A 21695-nucleotide genomic window follows, 5' to 3' on the forward strand; every position below is an offset into this window, starting at 1 on the left:
CCGCAACGCGAAGCCCGGGAATCCGTCGGCTGCCAGCCGCTTTGAAAACGACACAGAGCAGAGCAGCGATTTGGCTTTGGCACTGCCGTCGCTTGTGACGGGCGAAAGAAGAGGCTGGTTTTGCGGCGAGCTAACAGGGACGAAGGAGGGCTCGTCTCTTCACCTCTCGCTTTCTTTTTATGGCTTTGTTCGCCAGGCTCGATTATGAGAACTGATGCGCGTCCTCTTGTGATCCCCCCACTCCCGTCGTCCTTTCCTTCCACGTCGACTTGGTGGATATCGTGAGAAAGCTTGCTCAAGCGGGAGACAAACGACAGCGGTTGACGGTGGGTGACGTTGTCGCGCTGCCAGCCGGAATATATGTGCGTCAGCTTGAGGCGCGCGACGGCGAAGCTGCACGCCGTCTTAATCTTCCCGATGGCTAGAGCGATGAAAAAGGTGGAGGTTGTTTGGATACAATCAGTCTGTAGCGCGCGGTTATCTTTTTATTTTGTTTTTTTACGGTGTCATCTTTGCGCGTGTACATTTCTCAGAGCATCGTGATGCCCGACCAAGGATATATGGCTGAACCGCTCAACACGCGACAAGCTTGCAATGTCGCGAAGGGCGCGCATGCGGCCCGCGGTGACCAAGGAGAGCTTCTATGGTACCGATGTCCTCAGAAGCAAATGAAGCATGTGGGTCTGCTTCCGGAATGGGTTCTTTCGAAATGAGAACTGTCACAATAGATTGAGTTGCGAAACATTGAGCAGCCTCATGCACAGTAAGCTACGATTCCTTTTCGTGCGGTGAATAATTATTTCAACGAACCTGCGACCACTGTCCCAGCAAACCGAAAGAACTTGCGATCGCCCCGCGCACGCAAGCTCGGTCGTCGCCACGGACAGTTGCGCCCCTTCATGAGTTGCAAGTGTGACTGCGGACTGAGACACGCGCAGGCGCCAAACAGAAACAATGCACAGCTTGGGTCAAGATCCGCCCAGTGCAACCATCCCTACGTTCGGGCTGTGTCACTACGCAGCCGTGCTTCAAAGTCTCCCCCTTGGCTTAAAGCCAATGTCGCACTTTAACTCTCGCTAGCCACTTAACGGAAACAAAAAATAAATAAATAAATAAACAAGCGTGTCATCACAACACTTGGTGAGTAGCCTCTTACCTGCGTCTACTTATGTACATTTCTTCGTGACGCGGTGCGCAGTGCTGAGAGCTTCCTTCGGTCGCAATAACTCTGCGCGAATAAACGCCGTCGGCTTTCATTGCACCTCGCCCACTCAGGAGCCTTATCAAGCATCCTGGTCCGTGATGAGCGAATAGTTAGCCTTAAGATCTTACAGAAAGCGATTGCACTATTAATGTGGCGATCGCTGCTTTAAAAGAAGGTCACAAGAGGCGTACGTGAACTTTGCACGACTAAGAGCTCAGCGTGCAGCAGCCGTTCAGGAAACGGGACCGCACATCAGTCTTTTTCACAGCGTCATTTATATTTAAAATAATCACGTGACTGCAGTATATGATACGGGATAAATTCGATGCATTGTCTTCTTTCTTCTCATTATCACCTTGTTATCATAACGTTCCCGTCTTGTTTCCACCCTCTTCTGCTTTCTTTTTGTATGCTTCAGGCAGTGATTGACGCGCCATCACATATAAGACCGTATCAATAGCTCAAGCGAAGGCGCGCCCGATCGATGGCGAACGACTGGTCATTTTAGGGGTAGTCGGTTCCCCACTCAGCGCCAGTTCCCCATTGTTTGAGAGCAAACAAATGGCACTGTACTAGAGATATAAATAAAACACACACCACATGCGTCCTTCCGACCAGGTATGGGTCTGCCGCGTTCGTGTTCTGATGGTATTTTGAGATACACATACTTGAATTCACCGGATACGCCGCGCTGAATCACATACATGGCTTTTTTTTTTTTTTTTCGTTCTCCACTGTTTCCTTCGGCGATGTACGCGCCCGTCATTATTTCAATAAAAGTCATTTGAGCAGACAGCATGAGGGCTGTCCGGCGCTGGCCTGCCCCGCGTCCGCAGCCAAACCACCCGTGATCCCTAAGCGCAAACCAGAGCCGCCCCTTTGGCCAACGAGCCTCTGCACGCAGCGGTCACAGCATGGTGCGCGGCCCTGCTTCTACCGTTCCTCTCTTTTCTCACCGCGTCAAGAGCGCGCATTGAAAAACTAACCGCCATGTCTAGCCTATTTTGCGCACGGCAATCTCGTCGAACAGGCGCGCAAACGACCCTATGAAAAATGGCGCCCGAGTGAGCGCGTGCGGGCACAGTTAGAAAGATGGCGATAGCGCGCGAGGCGAAAGAAAGGAACGACCCCGAGCAGGTTGAACCCTTTAACGACCTGACACAGTAGTCGAGTCCGATAGCTGCCAGCGTGTGCATACGCGAGCAGGTGGGCGAGACGGTCGAAGAACGACTCGCATTCAAGCAGCGCTCCTCGCTGGCCGGCGGAGAATTATAGTGTTCGGCGAAAAGTTAAATAGGTCAAACGGAAACCGAACAATGCGGCCCTGCGGTCGTGATAAAGCGAGCGGGGCCACTCCCGCGTCTTTGTTTCTCGCGCCTTGAAGCCCGCAATCGACAGCTAATATACAACACTGTGCATATACTCTCGGGCGAGAAAAAGGGCGGAGGGGATACGGAGGGGCCAGGCCTTCGACCGCGCGCCCAAAGGGGCAGAGTTGCGTGCAGTGAACCGAAGAAGGCTGCTGCGCGCTCTCTTAGCTTGATAGTCGTGGGGGCACGCCGATTCGCTGGGAAGAAGCGGAAGCGTTCGAACACTGTATCACTGCGCCCAGAATGAGCTGACCTAGCCGGTGGGTAGTCGGTGTTCCGTAATCTCCCAAGCGCCGCGCATCCGAACAGAGGAGAACACACACACGGAGACGCGTTACAGGAAGTAACAACCTCAGCGGTGACTAGCTAGGTGCAGTCCGTCTAAAGCCGACACTGACTGCTAATGATCTTCCAGCTCGGTTAGGCTAACAAAGTGGACTGCAGCTTGGGGTCAGACAAGTGGCTCAAGAGAAAAAAGAGGGAGGGGGGGGGGGGGGGTCAATCGAAAGAGACGGGAATTCGTCATGCGCCAGAGTACGTACGGTCTCTTCTTTCAAGGAACTCACGTGCGCATGGCTGCTGTTTGACGGTTAACGAATGCGCTTGGTATCTAATCACGAAGGACGCGCAGCGAGCCAAGGAGATGAAAGGTCAACATTAGGAGACACGAAGGATTGGTTAGGACATAAACGCAATTTAATGATGTCCTACCTGAAATCGAGAACAGGATTTAAATGAACAAAGGCTGGAACATGGAACGCAGCGCGAAGATAGTCGACAATACCTTCGGGTTACAGATCCAAAAAGAAACGGCACCAGGGAGTGCCAGGCAATCCCATGCAAAGATGAGATAATGAAATTTGCGAGGATAGTATGGTCACATGTGGCAGAGAACAACGTTGATTGGAGATTAGTAGGAATGGCTTTTCTTCACCACTGTATAGCTGCTTGATGACGATGAGTATAAATGAAGGCTGCTAGCACCCTCTCAATCTAAGAGATACTTAGTGATGATAGGAAACAAAAATTAACAGTCGGTGAAGTCCGTGCATGGCGAAACTTCGTCATCGAAGATTGTTTTGAAAAAAAAAAAAAAAAAGAATTTCTTCCCGGCGACGCAGCACCCCCGAATCGAGCAGCTGCGGGTGTGTAGTACCCACATTACTCTCAGTCTAGTTTTAAAACACCGTGCAAAAAAAAAAAAAAAAAAAAGTGTGTGTGTGTGTGTGGGGGGGGGGGGGGGGGGGGGAGAGATGTAGATGCTCTTCGTGCACAGTGTTCGCGAAACAAGTGGCTGTGTGCTCGATATCAGGCTCCTTTCTCTTCCTTTAGTGCGCCAGTAATCTCTAAAATACTGTCTTTAAATATTCTGAAAACAACTAAGAATGCGCTTTCTCTAGGGCATGCACATGTAGAACAAAAAACCTCCACTTTCTATAACAAGTGCAAGCAGAAGGGCTATACCTAACTTTGTATGTTTATTTGGGAAACTACAACACCTTGCTATTTTTTTGTCCCACATCTAAATCTCCTTCTCAGCACATATGCCCAGTGACGGGGCATTCGTCGAATAGCAACAATAATGAAAAAACCGAGCTATTAAAAGTCGCAGCATGAAGTATTCTTTAATATTAATTCACAGCGTGTTAGTTAAAAGTACTGAAGTCAGATAAGTGCGAATGCGAGAGTGCGCGATACTGTGTTATTAACCGCAAAAACATGTAACGCCAATTTCATGGCGTCCGTATGATCCGTATTACGAACACAATCAGGGACATTAACTCTACGCTCGTATCGGACGTACGCACACACGCACTGCAGTGTTCTCAACTACTCTCAATCCGCGTTACACCCTTTGGGCGCCCTCTCCTTGCCCCTGCGCGTTTTCTTGGCGGCCGACGCCCACAGCTGCCGTCCGTATACACAACGTGAACACAGAACGCTTCACTCGTCGCTACAGGACGGCGGCCAGCTGCTGCGCGGAAGGTTTACGTTCCAGTGACCTTCCAGGTAGACGATATGGCAGAGAAACGTGGCGCCGCATGCTGATGACACGCGCGGGAAAGTCGCCGCCGCCGCTCGTTTTCGAAAAGCCGCGCACTGATCGCTTTAACACCAAAACAAGCAAGCCGTCGGCAGTTGCTCCGTCAGCCTCAGCTGTATACACTCACAAACACAGAGGACCCGCCCTTTGAGTCGTTTTTCCCGACAGTATATGGCGGTCGTTTGTTTTCGAACGCGTTGAGGTCGAACTGTGAATTCCGGTAAACAAAAGGGAAGAAAAGGTGCATATGCGCGCGCTACTACGGGCGTTAAATATGCGAGCGCGGACGGTCCCTCCTGGCCAGCCGAAGCCAGCGAACCCAGCGGTGGGTCGGGCGGAGAATCGACAAATGCGCATGAAGGAGACAAAATAAATGCTCGAGGGAGTGACTCACGATAGCGGGAACGCGTGAATGATAACGAGATCGAAAAGTATGCAAAGCGCCTTTCCACCAAGAGTATATTACGTATCGCCCGTTCTCGCTTTCATGGGCGTTGAGCCGCGTGTCCGACGAAGCAGCGGTGCCCGAGAATAGGGCAAGGACGCATAGTTTATAAGCGTGCCTCAAGTATGCTTCTCGTCTAGTTGGTTTTAATACGTTATGTCAATGCTGTGTTTAACGTCGCTCAAACGGCATGCGCGTATGCGGGCGTCAGTAGCTCAATCGTAGCTGACGTCTCCGTGTTCTGCGAAGCTGCCGCGTGATATATATATATATATATATATATATATATATATATATATATATATATATATATATATATATATATATATATATATATATATATACATATATATATATAAAGAAATGAAACTACAGAAATGTAGTGGTTTTTCTTGTGCAAGTGGCCGAGACCGGGTGCAGATCCACAAACATTCTTGTGAGTGAGGTTAGCCAGTGGTATACTTCTCTTGGCTTCTTGACACGCGGTCTTGAAGAGAGTAAACGAAACTCCTAATGCTTAGTTATCTGAGCCGTTGGTGACTGGGCGCTTTTAATTTTTATCCCTGCTTCCAAATGAAAACCTCCTCTAGAGGTATAAACGCGGTGGTTTCAGTACATTTTAGACCTCCATGGACGCGCGCGCGCGCGCGCGCGCGCGCGCGCACGCACACACACACACACACACACACACACACACACACACACACACACACACACACACACACACACACACACACACACACACACACACACACACACACACACACACACACACACACACACACACACACACACACACACACACACACACACACACACACACACACACACACACACACACACACACACACACACACACACACACACACACACACACACACACACACACACACACACACACACACACACACACACACACACACACACACACACACACACACACACACACACACACACACACACACACACACACACACACACACACACACACACACACACACACACACACACACACACACACACACACACACACACACACACACACACACACACACACACACACACACACACACACACACACACACACACACACACACACACACACACACACACACACACACACACACACACACACACACACACAGAGAGAAGCGCTAAACACGCGTATATACAGAAGAAAGACGCGCAGCAATCCGACCGGCAGGGGAAACTAATGGACAAGGGGGCAACCAGCAGGCACTGCGCGAGCGACCGCTCAACCTCAAGCCGGCGACTGCTTTGCCGCGCAGCCTTCACCGCGGCTGTCGAAGGCGGAGAAACAAGAGCGGCTGCAGCGTGCAGCGCCCTTCACCCCGTTCGCGATTTCTCAGCCGTCAAAGCGTTTTCGATTCGGGCCCGCTACGTACACGCGCAGGCGACGGACGCATTTGCTCCTCACGCTCGTAAAGTGGCTAAGTAACGGCGCACCAGAAACAAGGAGGCGCTGCATATGCGGCAAAGCTGAGAGGCGATCGCGCCAAGAAACGCATTTCTGCGGCATAATTTTTCTCCTGTGCGCCCTGAGCTTGGCCCCAGGGCTGCGCTACGTTCTCCTTTGTCATTTTTCTTCCCGTTGGCGGTGTTCAGTGCTACCGCGGCGAAGTAAAGGATGAGTTCATGCGTCGCGACCTGCGACGCTTTTGGGCGCTGTGAAGCCGCGCAGTATATATGCATAGTAGAGATATTGCTGGGGCCCTAGGCGGTTGGTGCTAATGGATATGGACATGCACAGGTTATTTGCGAGCGGCTGCAGGTAAAAGAGTTCCTCCAAGACCGTATTGGTGGCTTTTCGCCGAGGAACGAAGAGTGGAATGACAGTATTAGTTGTTGACTTACACGTAATGAGCACCTTCCTCGCTCACACTGATCATTATCGGCTCTTATTTCGTCGACGTTCTCGTCGCGAATATGACCGGGTGATAAGGTGTTGATGTTGGCGTAGCTGTGGAATTGGGGCGCATTCGCACCATTTTCGTCGTTTCCAAAGTCACTATTTATGCATGATGCATGCCCAATGGGATTACACAGAAGTGGCTTTTTATGGCGGGAAATGCGTCGTTCGGAAGGAACGCAAGGCTATTAGCTGCCACCTCTCCGTTCCAATTCAGATCCGCCCGCTCCATGCACAACTTCCGAAGACACTTCTAAAGACGTGCATGCGTCTTTACTGAGACTGCTGCAAACGGTTGCACAAGACATTTTTTTTTCTCCTGTTCGTTTGCCGTTACCCACCAAGTCTAACGGTGCAATGGCGCGAGGAGAGCCTACTTCCGTTTGTTTTGTATATCGGAGCAACGTTGTGCACCTTCACGATGGCATCAAAAGCATCCAGCGCCTATCCGCGTGAAACAGAAATGACAGCTTTTCTTTCAGCGACATTGTTGCAGTGCGTAAGGAATTTTACGCTGCTTGTGAACTAGCTCTGAGCCATAGCTAAGAGGTAAAAGCTGTGCCCAGGACGCAATAATCAAAAGGCGGACACACCTGGGTCAAGCGCTGGCGACTGAGACGTGTCGTTGCTGTTGTGGTGGTTGGTGCTCTTCGTGAGGTCGCTGCACTGCTGCAAGTAGTCCTTGGTCTTGTTGATCAGCAACTGGTCGATGATGGACGTGAGGCGGCTCTCGCGTTTCGGCTCTGGACTCGCGCTGCATCGGGAAAGACAAAAAACCACAAAGACCACTGAGATTAGGCGAAGCGTTGTGCGGCAATCACATCATCACCACTTGGGACGCCAGTTATCAACTATAGAGCTATGACCTTGTTCAATCACGCTACCGCTCGAAGACTGATTATTAGAGAGTTTTAACTTGCCGTGATCCGCCACCGCGCGTTCTACTGCGCATGCCCAGACCCCCCTTGACGCCGACAGATGGCGCCACATACTGGATGTCGGCACACAGACCTGCCGCGTCGGGACCAATCAGCTTGAGCGCCCCGCCCACGCGCGGTAGAGAGTCACGGTGGCGGATCACGGTAAGCTAAATCTCTCTATTGGGCAGTTTGTTTACCGCGATCCGCCTAGCTAGGTCGGGCCTGTTATTCATATTGCCTTCGATCTCACCTAGTCTTCACGGCAGCGGCAGCTGCCAGTGGCGTAACCGCCGAGAGCGGATATTAGCATTATCCGCCTGGTATCTCTGGCAGTTTTCTTCATGGCAACGATGCAAGAAAGGCGATCATAACGTGTTTTTCTTTATAATGGCTTTTTTTTTTTTTGCTCCCACCTTAATTATTGTTTTCCGGTTTGGGGATCAACTACTCAAGAAATCTGCAAATAATGCTCATTCTTCAAAAAAAAAAAAGCTTCATCAGGATCCATTATGACTTGCCACAAACCAGCCATAACAGAGCCTTTTCCAAAAATCCGCAATAGTGTCAGTAGAAAATCTTGAAATAATAAATTAACAGTCTCCTTCGAACGCGACTTAGCGGAAAACTGAAAGTTTCTACAAGAAATGTCATTGTTAGAAGAGAGCTCAGCAGCACACCCGACACACACACACAAAATAATTTTATTTATTTATTTATTTATTTATTTATTTATTTATTTATTTATTTATTTATTTATTTATTTATTTATTTAACATACACATTGCAGCCCTGTTGGGCTATAGCAGGAGTGGATGTAGGAAGCAGAATGTTAAAAAAAAGAACAAAAACGCCTCGCACTATTTACCTCATGGAAAAGTTGTCGTTCACCCTAATAATAACACTACCGGATATCAATACAGCAAATCTGATATTGACCATTTAGAAAGAAAAGAAAACATTCTAAACACGAAATACGCCAGCACTACGCACTCCTGCCAAATCAGTCTAATTGATTTTTGTGTTTAATTGTAGCGTTGATTTTTCATGATCGTCTTTATACTTGTTGTTTCACACCAAGCTACATATTACAGTTGCAAATGTAAATATATGAATTTGTTTATGTGGTTCAGAGCTGTTAATAATGTGTTGTGCCTGCTTTCGTTTGTATTCTCACTGTCACCCGCCTTGTACGGAAGAAGGGGGGGGGGGGGGGGGGAGAACCTGTAGGATCTTCTCAAGGTGCCGTTATTTTATTTTATTTTTTTATCGGACAGCTCTTACCAACAGCCTCCTCCATCTCTTTGCTGGAAAATAAACTACTCATTACATAAAATATGTTCTCGCTTTCTAAGACGAAAGCCTTACTTGCCTCGTCAGTGACGCGAAATGAAAGCATGAGCAGGAAGAGATATAAAAAATTATCGCGTGATTTCCTATCAAAATTTTTGACGCAACCGTACACCATTATGGGTGACGTCAAACCATTTTTCGATTCCGATTTAGGATCCATCTGCTTGTCAAAATGGAGGTTAGTTTTTATTGTATGCTGTTAGTTGTAAGCGCAGGTGTCAACCGGGAAGCGAGACAGATACCCCCGCCTTTCCTTTCCCCCATAGGCAAACCAGCTACAGACGTTTAACACTTTGCCAGACTCTGTGTCAGTTTCTCAATGATGGGCCACCAAACAAAACCACGTCAAGAAGTGCCTTCTCACGTCTTAATTAGTGTGAGCAGAGTTAAACGCCGACTAATTTTTAATGGTAGTCTGACAGAGGTAAGGACGTACCACCAGGTGCCGAGCTTGAGTTTGCGGAAAACATCGCAGAACGACCTGTGACGGTCGCCTTGCACTGTGTTTTCCAAGCTTGCAAACTTTCTGGGTAAAAATGGTATTTATAGGCACCACACCTGCGCCGCAACGAATCCTTAGGGTGAAGCTCGACTTACTGCAGATCAACGCACCGGCATTTTAGAACGCGGCACGCAACTCGCTAGAGTCAGCGAACCAAAGAGGAAGAGAAACAGAACAACCACAGGAATCGTTCTTTTCGTCACCTCTCTCTCTCTCTCTCTCTCTCTCTCTCTCTCTCTCTCTCTCTCTCTCTCTCTCTCTCTAGCACTTACTACAGTCATCCAAGCCCCCATTAAGAGAGAGAGAGAGAGAGCGGTTAGCCATCGGCGGCTGTGAGAGGACATTAGCATTAATAGCGCGCCAACTGCAGCGCACGCGAAGACCGACCGGCCGCACATCTCACGACTACGAAATGCTCACTTCAAGCCTATCGCCTCTCTCTCTTCCCCCTCCACTCAGCGCGTCTTCGTTTCATTAATTGCACCTTTCCCAACCAGCCTTCCTTACAGGTGTCCACGATACCCGTCGATTCCTGGCGTGCATCAATCCCTCAGAGCTTGCCAGTTTACGGCGGCAGCCGCTGGTGTGTGTTTCCCTAGGTGCGTGGCGCCGTTACCCCCCCCCCCCCCCCCCCTCTTTTGTCTGTCTCGCGGCTATCTAACCGAGTGGTGAAGCTTCCGCATCAAGCGTCTACCTCTCCACGGTCACTGCAGCTACCCTTGGCAGCCAGTGACAACCGGCAATAAATCAATATCACAGCCGCAGAGTTGCTCAGTGTACCTCCATCCTCCTTTCTTCGTCGCGAACGTTTCTCTTATCTTTTCATCACCACCGTGATGTGCGGTTCCTCATATCCTCTCCTTCCTCTTTCCTCCTCCTGCTACGTGGTTCTACCAAAACCTGAAAACACCGAAGTATTTCCTTCCTCGTGTCCCGCGATGTTTGCTTCAGCGCTAGGGCGCGTTCATATTCGGTTTGGGATCCTTCTATTTTACCGCTCACATTTTGTCTTTTAGCCTTTCACCCCCTCTACCCTTATACTTCCATCCTTCCCTGTAGGGTCCCACTAGCTTTCTTGCGTCGTGTACCCCTGAGTTCCTTCGTGAGCCTTCTGTTTGCTCCGGAAACCGCAATCTGCCTCGGCCACTGCGTCGACAGAGAAGAGGGCTAGCCGTCATGCCAGCTTCAGAGCGTGCTGAGCCGCTGCCGGGTCAAGGGACATGTAGAATCTGACGAAGAGGTCAGCTTCGATCGGCGCGCACTGGGCACCCTTGATCGTGCACGACGATGCTCATCTGGTATGCCGCACTCCTCGGAAAGGACGATCTCGACCGAACGGACAGCATATCAGGGCGGAGAATAAGTATAACACAAGCAAAGTCGTGGACGGTCATCTAACCCGTCTCTTGATCTTCGAGTTGGCATCCCCCCTTCTAACTTAGAAGTGGGTTCTGCCGGCTCCTTCCGAGCAGCGTCGTTTTCTTTCTAGAGACGAGGAAAAAAAAAAAGCAAAGAAAAAGCGGCGCGAACAAAAAGCAAAGTTGAACTTGTTAAGCTCTGCGCAACACCATTTCTGTTGCGCACTTTGTTTCCTTTCTTGTTTTTCGTGTCCAGTGAGCCAGATCCCGCGGCACGATATGACCATACCGAGAGAACACACTTGCTTGAACTCGATTTATTTTTTTCCTTGTCGGTGGTAGAGTTCTCAGAGGCCATTTCTGGAGCCCGTACTAACAGGACCGCGAATAACAACTATAAAAACGAACGCGAATAGAAAACCTGGAGGAAGGGCAAGCCGCATGCATTTCTTGAGGGCTGCAAGCGCCCGTTCGGACAGCAGCAGCAAGCACGGTAGAAGCCGCAGGGACAGAAACGTCTGTTTCTTTTTTTTTTTTTTTTTTTCACTTGTCCTCATGCTTGTTCGTGTGTAGCGAAATGCCACTGGACACTCGGAAGGAGAATGACCAAAATGACCCGCCCGCGGAGGGAAGTTGGGCAAGATATGAAAGGAAAATAAAGCCGCATTCGGAGGAGATATCGCGCCGAAACGAGTCGCTGCGCTTCACGGTCCTTCAGCCCTTGGTGCGTATACGAATCGCGGTGATGCCAAATAGCGCGCCATCAAGATTCTGTAAGCACACGGAAGCAGCGACGGCTGTATAATCGTTTAATTAAAAAGAATACACGCGGAATGCGACGATATCTTTCAGTATGCCGTGTCGATCGTTGAGCCGAAGACTAGAAATCCGCAGCACTCGAAGTTACGAGGAGTGTTTGTTGTCTTTTTGCCTCAACGCGGTTTATCTGCGCTTCTCAAGCAACGTGACCACGATAGCGTAAGAAAGGAGTTGATATGAGGCAAAGCACGCGGATTTTTTAAAAGCACCGGTGTTTATCGCCCTTTAAGATCGTTCAACAGTTGCTTTTAATATTCAGTTAGAGTGCGGAAATGCACTCGGGGTTTGCTGCGTTGCGCATCCTGACGCTCTGCAAATTTGTCCGAAAGGGCGAAATGGCGGAATTCTAAATTCCCCACTGTATATATACAGCTTACAACACTACTTCGCGTCTTGAGCTATGTCCCTTGGTTCCTCTTACCGCCTTGGCCCTAACCCATGCCGTTAGTGCACTTATCTTAGTGCCCAAGCCTTTGGTGTGACTACATGATGCATAAGCTGTTTCTGTATTCCAGCTGCAGCAGGTTCACACTTCATTGTCACCTTATCCTTTCATCGATATCTCAACGCGTCATTACTCAAGCTATACCTCTGAGCTCCATCTAATAAATATGCTTTTGTGGCTGGGCCCGACTGCAGCTTTTTTCTTTTTCTTCTCTTAAATGCAAATATGAAACCTGCCTGACGACAGTCGAAATCACGCCATTCTATAGCAAGCATAAAGTGCAACCATCAAAAAAAGCTTTGCATTTATCACCAAAGAGAGTAAAGTTAAATTTGGCTCGCGAGCATTGCATTTGGTTAAAGCTGCACGACATTTGTGGATACTTGAGCTTGCGCCAGCTAATCGCAAGTCAACGTGAAAAAGCTCTTTGGTACGTATAATAAGGCCAATAGTTGCCATGCGTCCAGGATGCATAATTGCTTGCAATAGCCGCTGGAGTGCGCGTGGCTTCCGCCAAATAGGTAGCGATGCGTAGTCGAAGGCCACTGCGGACCTCAGGACGACTAGCAACAGTTTTCGGGCTCACACGCTCTATAGCATCTGTCTCCTCGCGTTTTTGCTGGGAGAGCGCGTCAACAGTCCAATACGCTGGGTGCTCGCGGCTATGTTGAACGTCTCTTTTATCGCCGACCCACTCACGGAAGCTTTCACGTGCTCGTACTTCTGGCATCTTTAACAGACATTGACGACATATCCAGCCACTTTTCTTTTCGTTGGCGGTGAAAATCGACCGAATGGCTTTTATGGCGGTGTTCGCGCCTATTCTCCAGCAAAGGACACTTTACTGCTTATAAAACTGGAGTTAAAATTGGATCAGTTTGGCGTATACAGTTCGTCCTATAGTGAACTAGATTACTAGTGAACATAGAATACTAGTGACTATAGTGAACTAGAAAGTATTCTAGTTCACTATAGTTCGTCCGGTCGAAAATCCTTCGCCGTATCACAGTTTCGGCTCGGGTGCTGCTGTCGAGAGCGCCGGAAGTGACCTGAACGTGGTAGCTGACGAATTTATGTGATATTCGAAAAAATAGTTGGAGACCGGAAAGCTTGGCGTGATATGGTTTAAAGGGTCACGGAGAGTCAGACACGACTGCACAAATGAACTGAATGAATGGAAAGTGCGATGACTGGTGGTTAATACTAAAGCCAGAACTGATACGTTAATTATGAACAATACGAGTAAGGAATTAGTAAAAAATAAGATATAATATGAAATCGAGAAATTTAAAAATAAAATGAAAACAACTAAAGTTTTAAATATACAAAAGTAAAAATCTAAAACTAGGAACTTTTGGGTCCATTGCGTCGTATAGTCCATCGTAGCTAAAAAACTGAAAGAGGAGAGAGGTCGTGTAGTAGACTGTCATAAAAAAAAAAGTGGCAGTGACCAGTCATTCTGAAGCAATTCGTCGTATTAATTAAAAGTGATGAGTCACTGTGTCATCCGTCGTAGGTAAAAAGCAGATCGAACAAACAAACGCACGATGCCAGCCCCACCGTGGTGCCGCAATGGAGGCGCTCGATTACTGCGCCCAAGGATGCGGGATCGAACCCCGTCTGCGACGGCCGCTTTTGGATGGAGGCGAAAAGCAAGGAAGTCGCTTTGGGACGTTAAACTCCGTAAACCAAACCAAACGCAGCTATCGCGTCTATTCGCCTCCTCGCATTTTCTTTTTTTTCTCCCGGCACTGGATTTAAACTTAATATGTCCTTGCTGCAAGGAACCTCGTGATTAGCTTACAAAAATGGCGTGACTAGCGATACCATGTTTCATGTTTTTTTTTTTTTTTCGTTCTTCGGTTATCATCATTAGAACGCGGTAATCAATCAGCATATACCAAATTTCGATTTATTCTCAGCCTTCAGCGAGGTTCGAAAACAATTTCTATCCGGTACCCATGCAGATCAATGCTTTAGAACGCCTGCTTTGCACACTGCCCTAGCGAAAAAACTGTATGAGTCACATTAACCTCATACAGATTTCTCATACCAAACTCATACTAAACTCACATATATCTCATACAATATCATATATTTCTCATACATTGAATGACATTTGTATGACATTATATGAGACCTATACGAGTTTAGTATGAGAAATCTGCATGAGGTTATTGTGACTCATAGGGTTTTTTCGCAAGAGACAGGCGCCAGCATTGACATTTCTCACCAGCGACACAAACCCTTCCGGCTGAAGTTGCACGCACCACTGGCAGGAAAAGGTTGGGGGAGAGAGGGGAGAGGAGGACACATAACGGGGAGCACCTCACAGCCTTGCGCTTGTCTTGAGCGCGGCGCACTTCCTCAAGATTCCTGCATACTCTCCTCGCACCTCATCGTTGCCGCCCGGCCACATGCCTCGTAAATTCCCCCTGCGCACGCAAGCCCTCGCTCTCGATCGCCATGCGGTTGTCCTTGCCGCGCCGATGGCCGCGTGCACTAAGCACCTCATATATTTCACACTTTGTAGGTGGCGTAAAGTCGCACGCTGACCGCTTCTTTTGTGTACAAGTTTCATTCGAGACAGCTCAAGGCTTAGCGACGATGGCATTCCGAAGCACACGAGAGACGGTAAACGTTACTTTTCAGTGGCTGCTTCAGCTCCCTGGGCACTTGGCACGTTTTTGATATTTCTAGAATTGTTTCTGTTCCATCCCAGTAATCTGTCGCGGCGACTGGCCAGTCATTGACGTAGCTAATGCAACATAGCAGCCTTCTACCAAATAGCAAAAGACGGAAAAAATAGGACTCAGATATAGAATCGGAATAGAATTACAACTCAGTCCAGCCTATAGAATTTTTTCGGTGTACTCTGAAGTGGATTGAACGTCGGCACTAACGCCAGTGCGAGCCCTAGGATAATATGCCATGCATTGTGCCGATATAAAGCACTGCGCGGTCACGTTGCCCAGCCGTCACGAAAAGACGCCACGATCGCTGGAGTGTAAAATATTATCCCACTTTACTCCCTACATTGACGTCAGTCCGCCTATGCATCCGCACCCGCACTCCAACTCATCCTCATTCCTCATATCCACCCTAATGCATTGCACTCTCTACGGGTTCTTTCCGGACAAGAAAACACGTACAATGAAAGGAATATATTTATACGTAACGCAAACCTGTGCGTTATAACGAAAAGCGCCAAAAAGGAAAATTCCTTTATTTTACTAAACGGTATATATCTCTGCCCTGACAATTAGGTTTCTATATACAGCCAACGCGCCATACTTTATCATGAGATAACACATGACTGCTTGAAATAAATAATATAACTTTACAGAGTATTTCGCAAAGTGTGCCTGTGTAAAAAAAAACAAAAAACAAATAAAATTGCATTCATCTTTTGAGAAAATGACTACCGCAACCTTTCCAGTGAATATTATTTATCTTATCGCATCCTGATCTAAGTTCTCGGACCGTTGGCACAGTGTAGTCATCACACAACCCGGACACGTCTAGTAATTATACCGCTGCTATTTGTTCCTGATTAGCGCACCATGTCTACAGCTCTAACGGCAATTTAATGTTCAATTTGCTTTTGGGGCTGGCCGCCAGCTAACTAATCTCGGAGCATAGTACCATAACTTGCCCTAATCATGCAGCTAATTTGCGATTATTCCATTACGCTCCGCACGCGACTTGGGACATGACAATGTGTGGGAATCGCACAAAATATCACGACCAAACTAAAGCTCTTTTCCTTCACGCAATGATCGACTTCTTCAAGAACTTAAAAAAAAAAAAAACAAAAAAAAAAAAAACAAAAACGACGCGGAGAAACTCATGATGTAGCATCCAAACATTTGCACTGAGTCTCATAAATGCGATGAGATGAATGCCTCCCATCCATTTTTCACAGCTAGCAGGGTCCACGTTGATAGAAGAAAAATTTCTAACGGGAAATAAATGAAGGGTTTTGCCTGCAGTCCATCATTAGACACGGACACTCAAGGGGTTGCCCAGCAGCTTTCAAGAAGCGGTACGAAGGAAAAGGCGGCAGACGTCCAGAATAGTACGCCTTGGCCAAATGTTTTCAACGAAACCAGCGACGCCATTCTAGATACAGATTACACTACTGAGGAAATGATAATCGGACGCAGGCTAACCTTCTTAGCCGGGGCCGTACTTTGTCAAACAGACGCGCGCCCTCAAAGGACAGCCTTATTGCAGGAGGCAGCAGATTCATAAATCCTGCATAAGTGGTCCGTGAATTGACGCTAATGCTCTGCTCGCTTTAATTTCTAATTTCTTTTTATTTATTTTTTCATTCGGCTAAAATTTCCTCGCGTACTTATCGCACCTTTTCTGCCTTCCCTTTTGTGCAATCTTCTTTATTTATTTTTTGGCTTCTGTACTTGCCTATTCTTTTTAACTGGCTTCTATTAATCGAAATTATTTCCCGTAAAGCCCTGTCGCAATTTGCTTCATAAGAACCAGCTGCGGGTGCACCAAGGACAGATATATATGATTTTTCACTTCAAGCAACGCAAGGACCGTTTTGTTTTTTGTTTTTTTTTTAAGCGTGCCGAAAGGGGTATATACATTCCAACGCCGCGCCTCATCATTAATATTATGATAATGGTTAACTTGGTGACAAGTTCACGCAAAGAGAGAGAGAGGGAAAGAGAAGGACCACTTGTCCCCGCTAGCACAAACGTATATATACTGTCGCTTGCGCTACATCGGAGAGGCTCAGTTGCACCGATTACGCAGAAGCAGTTCGACGGGCTAATTGCGAAAGACCTTCTAATGATTCTCAATTTCGGAAATTTTTCTTCGTGGTGGGGAAGCGGACAAGGCTGAGCGACCGCCACATTTAACATATACCGCGTGCACGCTCGCGGATACACGGCGCCAGCCTTCCATGTTCGACGTGGGAAGTCGTCGCCTGGGACTAATTAATGGGGCGCTTCTCTCTACTAGGGCTCGCACTGAGTGCGCCGGAGGATAGCGATACTCTAATTAACCGGGATCAAAATAAAAAAAAGAAAGGAAGGGAAAGAATAAGAAGTAAAATAGTTCTTTAATTTGTATACCACAGCGCATATATAATCAGGTGGGGGGGAGCGAAAAGCAGTGAAGCCGCGAACGCGAGAAAAAGGTGAACGGCGTAGCTGCACATATAATTCCAGGCCGGATCAGGAGCGCGCGCGAAGCGTTTCTTTAAGCTATGTGAAGCATGTGGGCGCGGGGCCGACGCAATCGCCCAGCGATAAATACTGCCGTCGACAACTGCCTGCGGGGTACGCGAAGAGAGAGCGAGCCAGAAGTTACTTCGCACTCGGTGAGGGATAGGGGGGAAGGGAAGCGCAGATTGTAAACATATCCCCTTCAGGTTCCGCAGGCCCTGTTCGAAGGTACAGTGTCCTAGGGTAAAAAAAAAAAAAAATCAAAATCAAGCGCCTCTGCCTGCGGGCTTGACGCGAGTTCCGTGTACTCCGAAGATAGCGACAAAAAAATAATAATAATAAAAAAATAATATAAAAAAAGATAAAAAAAAGCGAGGCTGCGCTCCTAAAACGGGCGCTATTTTCTCTTGCTCTGCTTTATTGAAAGAGCAATGATAACTATTGTGCTTACTGCGAACAAAGCGCGGTTAAATCTCAGAAAAGAAAAAAAAAAGGAACCAAGCACAAAAACCTCGGATCAAAACAAGGTTAGAGGCGAGGGGGGACAGGGCTGTACGCCTGGCGGCATCACATAACATACAGAGTTCTTTCCTGCTATTTCCAATTTGGGCGCTTTAAATTCAAGCTTATGCATTTTGCGGCGCGTATATCTTATTTTCCGTAAGTGGAGGCATTAATTGCAGGTTCGCCGATGTATCAAAAAAAAGAAAAAGAAAACGAAAGGCATCGCTGCCCAGTCTACATACGCAAGTACATATGCAGTTCACAAAGCAAGTACGTGAATTATCAGACTTTGCCGACGCTAAAACGGCTCCCCGCAATCGAAATGGAGGACTGGTTTTGGCGCGTGGCCTGTCAACGACTCGATAGTGTAGATAGAAAGAAAGGCAAGAGATTTCCCGGGTTTCGGCAAGTCGAATTAAGTTGCGTCGTTTGGTTATGGCGAGGTCGAATGTTCGCTGTACCGGAGATACGCGCTAGCGATATCTGAGCACAGGGCTATTTACTATGACCCGTTGGATGTTACAACAGCAACATCAGCAATCGAGGCCTTCCACGGAAAAACCAGTAAACTTAGAAGAAAAAAACAACAACAACAGATATTGCAGCTTTTCGTAGAGTGTTGGTGAAGATCACTGTTGAGACTGCGTGTCAGCGCTGCCGCACCATATAAACGTAACTCAGATAAGTTGGGGTGGGGGGTGGGGGGATGCACTTAAGGGGAAAAAGAAAACAGTATGATCTGGCCAAGGGCGGATAAGGTCATGCAATACGCTTTGTACTGTTAACCAATTTCTAACTTCCGCGCAGTCTTCTGTTGGACGTCGCCGGCAACGACGGTAGTCGGCAGTGGTTTCGTTTTTTCGTCACATATTGATTTCAAATGCCGGGATTTATGGCCAATGGTCGTGCGATTTCACAAGTAACGAAAATATTCCGCTGAAAACTAGCGGAAAACTAAGCCAAACGATATACTAAATGTAGATAAGAAGTCGTCAAGAGGACATCTCAAATTTTAGTCTCCGTGGCGGAACGGCAACGCCGGGACCATGCAGGAACTCTCGAGTTTCTTTCCCTGGAAACAGCTGTTGAAACGCAGCGTTAAGATAGACTTACTGATGGCGCAGAACGCACGGCGTACAAATGTTGTAATTTCACCAGCTCTGGCCATTCTTAGTTTGTTTCGCACGTTCCCTGCCAAATGTGAGCGCATCTCGTGGCCTCTCCACGATATACCTAAAAGCTCACCCATACGCTACATTCCGGCTCCTCCTCTCTCCCAGGAATTCGACGGCCTTCTTACTTAGGGTTCTTAGTAATTCGCCAGGACCGAAAGTAACACTAGCAATAACAGTCTAGAGAGAGACATCGAAGAGATCGGGCGGAGAGGGGAAAAGGGTAGGAGGGGGACGTACGACAGGCGGGGTGATTCAGGCAGTGCTGTTTATTTACTTCACGCGAGGTCCCAGCCTGAATTCGCTGTTTCGTCATCGAACGTCGCAGCGCCAGTCGTCCTCCCGAGCTGTCTTGCTTGCGTTTTTGCTTTTACGCTCTCCTGCTCCGCCTCATTTTGGACGGCCAGGTTTTTCGTCGCCCACGCTACACGATAGGTGGCGGGGACACGTCTTGCGCGCACTTTCCGCCCTCCCCACCCGCCCCTTTTGTTCTTTCCGTTTAATTTCTTGCCGGTCCCGGGTTGTCTGCAACTGCACTCCCAATTTCTTCTCGTTCCCTATTTTCTTTACTTCTCTTCGGCCCAAGCCAGGCGCACGTCTGCTGCCGTGGCACGGCCTGTCCAGTATTGTCATTCCAACAACCGCCCACCGACGTTCTCCTCTCTGAGCTCGTACAGCCACATCCCGGTTCTTTCCCCATCGTGCCTTTTTCTTCCCCGCTGCCGTTTTCTTGCCCGAAGTCGCACCCCGACACTTTCAGGCAGATCGACGTGTTTGGAATGGCTCCTTCGCCGCCCCATGCGCCCATAGCTTGCTTCCCCTTCCCACCTACCTTTTTTTCTCCCCATACTTCCTTACTCAACGCGCTCCTTTTGATTCGATTGGTTCTACCCGCCATCCCCGTGTTTCCCATCTTCTTGTTCTTCGTCTCATTGTTTTTCCCGTCAGCCCCTCTAGGCGTTATTTCTTCACTCAGATGTGTATTCTGTTCCTTGCTTCCTCTGGTTTTCTCTTCATATCTGCTTTTTTTTTTTTTCTTGGCCTGTGCTTTCTTTCGCTCGGCGGCACCTTTTTACGGCTACGGCGTTGCTCCCCAGTTTGACGTCGCGCCGTCTTCCCTCAGATTCGATCTGCGCCTGCTATTCGATTCGATTTCCTTTCTGCCACAACAAAGGAAATAAAAGTTATAGTAAAGAAAAACGCACATAAAAAAAATGTGCGCAAAGACGTTGCCGGTGGAAGTTACAACGGCAAGACGAAAAAGAAGAGGGCGTCAACAGTGCAAAAGAGAAGGGAGAATAAACTTGCGCCAGAGAAAAGCAAACACAAACGAGACAAAGACAGTGGCCAGACCCCGGAACGGATGTCTAAAGACCAGCCCCGAAAGCAAAAGGAAGAGAGGCGCGAACAGTGACAATCTTTACGTGTCATGGCAAACTCTGCCACCCTGCGTGCGTGCGTGCGTGTTCGGTATTGTTTGCCTTCTTCGTTGTGTGCCGTCGTATTTCGCCGCACAGACATAGCAGCAAAAGCACCAACGCCAACTCTCCGCGTCTGGTGTGTTTGCTCTTACGATCACCTACTTTCTCGATCCTTACTGCATTCTGCCTTTTCTCACTCCGTAAAAGAGTGCTTCTTCTTTTACCCTTCCGTCGTCGGTCAAAGGGACCCGTGCATCGAAGTTTTTGTTGTGTTATATTTTTGTTTCCATCTCTGAAAAGACAACTCATCGGGGACGACTCTCCTCTTTCTCGTGTGACAGAGCCGTAATTGCTTTCCAGAGTTCTCGTCTTACTTGCGTTAAGGCTCGATGCTTTTTTTTTTTTTCCTCCAGGTTTACTTTGAGAGAAGATGTTCTTTTGATTTTCGCGGTGTTTAAGGACAGAGAACCCCGACATTCTCTGTCATCTCTCCAGGGTTTTTTAGATACTGTCGGCGATTTTGTGGAACCTACTGTCGAAACTTCCGAGTAGGTGCGTCGGCCGCTGTGGAGGAGAAGTACACTGATTTCGCGTGTTTTGTTGCAGATCAAGTGCTGCGTTTGGTAATACAAACCAGTGCACTATTTAAGCATCTGAGAATCATGCGCGTTGTGAAAAATTAGGGCTTTAGCACTCCTTTCTTGTTGTTGTTTTTTTACATACACGTCTCTGGGATCCATAATGAGGAACAGTCTATAGGGTAAAACGGCTCGATCGCTATAGCCACACCAGAATGAAAGCCGACGTTACGGCTAGCAGTCATCGAAATCATGAATAGCTAAAAGAGATGATACTTTACAGGAAAAAAAAAAACAACAATAGCGAGCACATTCAACGCTAATTATTGAAAAGCTGCTTACTTTCTTAAAATAAAACAGCATTTTTCCCCATTAGTTATCGGTGATTGAATATAGCGGATTCTCAAGCCAAAGTTTTCCTTGTGATACCAGAACAAC

The 21695-nt window shown here is 47.9% G+C and overlaps 1 protein-coding gene across 1 annotated transcript in view; it reads right to left on the reverse strand.

The window, feature by feature from the left end:
- The window catches only part of LOC146196629 (uncharacterized), a 381051-nt gene that overhangs the window by 253056 nt on the left and 106300 nt on the right, over window positions 1-21695 (reverse strand). The window contains exon 3 of the mRNA XM_084598397.1: window positions 7587-7747. Within this exon, the coding sequence (XP_084454523.1) occupies window positions 7587-7747 (161 nt within the window). The remainder of the gene's footprint in view (window positions 1-7586; window positions 7748-21695) is intronic.

Source organism: Amblyomma maculatum, chromosome 3, assembly GCF_055883805.1.
Source record: "Amblyomma maculatum isolate TAMU_Amacu chromosome 3, ASM5588380v1, whole genome shotgun sequence".
NCBI lineage: Eukaryota > Metazoa > Arthropoda > Arachnida > Ixodida > Ixodidae > Amblyomma > Amblyomma maculatum.